The 4,736-nt window shown below is 46.6% G+C and overlaps 1 protein-coding gene across 1 annotated transcript in view; it reads right to left on the bottom strand.

The window, feature by feature from the left end:
• Positions 1-574: 574 nt before the first annotated feature.
• The window catches only part of SPG11 (SPG11 vesicle trafficking associated, spatacsin), a 96,721-nt gene continuing 92,559 nt past the window's right edge, over positions 575-4,736 (bottom strand). Inside the window, exons 36-40 of the mRNA XM_049899076.1 lie at positions 3,799-3,967; positions 2,805-2,893; positions 2,439-2,594; positions 1,632-1,783; positions 575-1,191 (exon numbers count right to left, since the gene is read on the bottom strand). Coding sequence (XP_049755033.1) covers positions 1,011-1,191; positions 1,632-1,783; positions 2,439-2,594; positions 2,805-2,893; positions 3,799-3,967 — 747 coding nt within the window. The 3' untranslated portion in view covers positions 575-1,010. The remainder of the gene's footprint in view (positions 1,192-1,631; positions 1,784-2,438; positions 2,595-2,804; positions 2,894-3,798; positions 3,968-4,736) is intronic.

Here is a 4,736-nt window from a genome sequence, read left to right as displayed (position 1 = left end):
TTTTTTTGTGTTACCTCCCAAGAGGTATTTTTGCAGAGTAGAGACAGCGCTCGGACTAGGGCTCTTGTCTGTATACTTACTATCGCTTACTAAATGCCCGACCAGTTGTCACAGCTTTAAGACAAAAATCAGAATAGTGTCACCCGTCAACGGAGGTGCAGGAATGCCTTCCTCTTACTTATTTGGGAGAATTTTTTGTTGAAATATGAAGTCCTAATTAAATACAACTATTTATTTGGAGTAATCGAGCCTGTAAAGATAATGTACAGTCAGTCATCCTCAGATGGTTAGGGTGGCCTTTTTTGTGGCCCTTAAGCTATTTAACCAAATTTGTGATCACAGTCTTTTCTTTAACCACCACATACTAGAAACTGTGTGTGTGGTGGGGCGGGTGGGGGGAGGTGTTCTTAATTTCTCCTACATAGGAAATAGGATTCTTAATATGAAGTGGAAAACAGGGCCATCTAAATGATTTTAGGAATCACTAGAAGGCAGTCACTACACAGCAGTAATCACAGCAAACACTGTTTTAGGGCAGAGAAGGGCTAGTGGTACATTGGTGATGACGACATACTGACTTTAAAATCTATTTTATTATAGAGAGATCAGTTTCTAACAAATACAAATGTATCACCTGTTCCTTAACTCTGTAAATAATATTAAACTCCTCTGAAACTGGAACTTGCAGGCACAGGTGTTCTTTAATCAATACTGTATCATCTAAATAGAAGCCATCCTGAGAAAGACGAAGTTTTTGGTATTGATACTAATATCCGTACAAAATGGCATAGGTGAGCAATCACTTCTAAGTAGGAACATCACTGTGGAAGTCTGGCTCGTTCCTTGCCCACCACCCACAAAAGACTGGATGTGTTAGGTCCTGCCATTTTACAACCCAGAGTGAAAAAATCCCCCAGCTCATGGGTATATCTATCAGTACCTCATTTCAGTACGAGAAAAAAAGGCACCCATGAAATCTTGTCATATGAAGTCATGTCATTGGAATCCATCTAACCTGCTAGCATGTCCTTTAGACAGCAGCCTGTCTGAGGGTCCTTCAGAAGCACATTGACAACATCATAGAACTTGTGTTCATATGCCAGCTTATAATACAGGTAGACATCTTCACAGTATGTGAGTAACTTCTTCAGGTTTTTCACCATCACGTCAGTAGGCTGATGTTGTTTATATCTAGACAGAGAAACACAGGAGTGTACAGATGAAGATCCTGACCTTGGTGAGCGAACGCTGTTAGCTCTGACACCCCTCACTAGGTTACCTACAGAGAAGAGGATGCTGGAACCTGGGAAATGCTCTCAGTCTAGTACTGGGAGGTGTTCCATAAACAGTGAATTTCATTAAAAATGAGTATCTTAACGCTCACTTCATTAGAATAAATTCAGACCTCCAAAGGACACCTATCTCACAACCTGAGTAGCTATCCTCCCATTTTAGTACAAGCGCCACAAGGTAACTGCTGCGATACGTTGTCTGAGTGGATGCGCCAGGCACACCTTTGCCGTCTCGAGGGGTAGGTACAGTAGGTAGGATTTAGCCATCACGTTCTTACTTGTGCCTTACCTCAAAGCAGAAGCAAGGAGAAAACCTTGTAGTCAACTCTTAATACTTACTTGTTTGAGATCTCTTCAAATATGCTGGATCTTAATAACCTTTGCTGCTTAAATTCTTCCAAGTAATTAAAGTCTCCTTTAAGAATCACTTGTTGGTACAGAATTTCAACCCAATCTGGAACAAAGTCATAGGCCTGGGCCACAATAGAAGCCTTAAGAGAGTGGGAGGAAAGAAGGGCACCATCAGAGCCTATTTGATGTAAATTTGAGGGCAGATTATTTTAGAAACAACTTATTACTATATACTCGTACAATGCATGTGATCATTACTGATGATGTTAAAAAGGGCGGTTGATGAGAAGTCTGGTGTTAGTTTGCCACTTCTCCCTTAAACCCCCAGACACCTTCCTTCAGTGTTTTTAATCTTCCTCAACAATGGCCTCATAAACTGCTGAGCAAGAATAACCGTATTCTTCATCAGCTCAGTCTACAAGAAACAGTGCAAGGCCGATTCCCCTGCTGAAGGGCCCTGACTCCCTGTGCTAACCTGGGTGCGGCATTCCTTACCCCTTGGGGCTAAGAGATGTTCACAGGATTGCTATAGGGAGGCTGCTTCTCGGGTGTCTTGGTCCAAAGGTGTGTCTGCCTCTCTGCTGGCCTGACAGCACTGGAAAAATGACTCTACTCGGTACTTCTCGCCATACTCCCACATCTTTGCCCAAACAATGTGCTAATGAGTACTACCATAAAGGACAACATGGTATATCAGACAGCTCAGGAAGGAAAAATGGAGACCTTGGGCAACTCGCTCCATCTCTGAGTACCGTGATGCTGGCGCTGCCAGCTAGATTTTTCCTTCCTACTCACCTGGTAGAACCGAGGGAGGGCCATGATACAGTCCATCAGCCTGTGGCGGCCCAGGTTGATAAGCATTGCGTTCTGGCCAATGTTCAGAAAGTGAATTTGTAGTGTGATCAACTTGGTGAGCCGGTGACAGCGCAGGGCCTGTCTCACGCAGAAGTCCTGAGGGACAAGGGTGGAGGGGGCACAGGTAGAAGAAAGCTTGGTTGTCACCGTTTCCCCGTTAATCTTCCAGCAACTGTACGTACCTTTCTGTGCCTGGTTGGCCCATGACTCCCCTCTCCCCACCTTGGAAGAAGGGCCCGGGACAAGATAAAATCCCTACTGCAGACACCCAGGTCCCAGGCTGGTCTAGAATAAGACTGTGGTCACCTTGGCGTAACTCTCTGCAGCATCCAGCATCAGTGTCAGGGCCCTCAGCAGCAGCTGCTTCAGCTTGTGCCCGTCCTTGAGGCTCTCCTCTGCAAGGGAAGAAAAGAGACTCGTGGAGTCCAGGGCTTTGGCCTGGTTCTTCTCGGTGCAGTCATGGATGAAGAAATGACACTGAACCGACTCATAACCGGAATGGAAAAAATTACGGTTAGGCCTGCTAAAAACTTAAAATCTCCATCTTAGAAAACAAGGATAGTGTACACGTTGCATAGCAACCGAATCTCTTGCCCCTCGGTCTGTGCAAACAGCAGTGCCCTGCTCAGGGACGGCAGCCGACGCACCACTTAGAATGTGTCGCTCTCCTCAGTCCTGCCAGCGACCCAGTCTCAACATCAGGCTTCTGACAGCGCTCACTATGCCTCTTCCAAGTCTCCCATTCCAGAGCTCCAACCCATAATTTCTCCCATTCCGGTTATGGTTCTGGATCGCCCAATTTTAAAATTGAGTCTGTTGCAGTTTGGCATTGTCAGCCATGCCCAAACCGGTTCAAAGCCCTGGGTGAGTCTGAGTCCCAAGGCAGGCTGTTGCCCACGCATGGTGATGGTGGGCTGGATCAGAAACGTCCCAGCTCATCTACAAGGTAAGGGCTACTGGGCCAGAAGTGCACATCTGGGGGCTCTTAGCTTCATTCTGGAGTGGGCTCTGATGTCCCCTCTTGTTCCTCCTTTCACTGAAACGTCAAGGAAGGCTCACACTGGACATCCACAAGGGTTCCTGACAGATTCTATCATGGACGCGCGCTACGGATTCCAAGAGGCGGAAGATGCCTTCCAAGACCCTCTCCCTCCTCGCTACCCAGTTGGGGCCTCGCTGTGTAACTAATGCCCACGCGGTTTCCAACAGCCAGTCTCGCGGGCTCTTAGCGCTATGAACCTTGCGACCCTCCCTGGCTAGCATCACTGCCCAAGGGGCCGCTGTGGCCTCCTCCGCTCACCCCAGGGCTGAGACTCAATCAGCTTCAGCTGGATGCAGGCAGCCGCCTCATGGTTCTCCCCGATCTCCCGGCACATACTGAAGCACAGGGCGATCATGTTGTGCTTCTCACTGTCCCCAGGGCGGCAGCGCTTGATGTAGTCCAGCAGGGCCGTCTTAAGGGTGCCACTCTACCAGGAAGAAAGGGGCACCACGGCCTCAGCCAGGGACCACACGGCAGGCAGGACTGGCTGAGCCCGTAGTTCTTACAGTTCCTTAAAAGCTCGAGAAAAAGGAAAAGATGAGCAAAAATGAGAAAGTATGAAAGCTGTGTACGTTGTCCTGAGTCTAAGGAAACAGGTGTGTTGCCTGCTGGTGGGAGTGTGACGGGTAAGTCATTCCAGAAGGGAGAAGCCTTAAAAATGTGTACACATGTTGATCTAAAAATTCCACTTCTAGGAATCCATCCCGAAAGATATGGGTGGAGAAGAGTGTGCTGAGAGGAATGTAACAAAGATCATTATAAGCAAATAATCAGAAACAACCTAGATGTCCAAAGGAAGGACAAAATAACAGCATAACACGCAGCTGTTAAAACTGATGTAGGAGACTGGTGATTTGGGAAATACGCACGATACATTACTGTTAAACGATACATTACTGTTAAGTGAAAAAGGCAGGCTATTTCTATCTGCACAGCATATGATTTTGTTGCAATATGTAAATATGCATATATGTTTGCGGGACACGTGTGAACAGGTGGCAGGGGCTGTCTCCAGTTGGTGGACAGACACGGAGGGTTTTTTTCTGTTGCTCCATTTTCTAAGTATTATATATTGGATATGCATTACTTTTGTAATCAGGAAAAAACAGTCATTAAAAGATTTAAATGCAAAACCAAAACTGCCTCAAAAACAATTTTAAAAACCCCTGGGCGGGGGGCGGTCTTGAAGGTGCAAC

This window comes from Elephas maximus, chromosome 10 (assembly GCF_024166365.1).
Source record: "Elephas maximus indicus isolate mEleMax1 chromosome 10, mEleMax1 primary haplotype, whole genome shotgun sequence".
In the NCBI taxonomy this organism is placed as follows: Eukaryota; Metazoa; Chordata; class Mammalia; order Proboscidea; family Elephantidae; genus Elephas; species Elephas maximus.
This window is presented reverse-complemented; position numbering and strand designations above follow the sequence as displayed.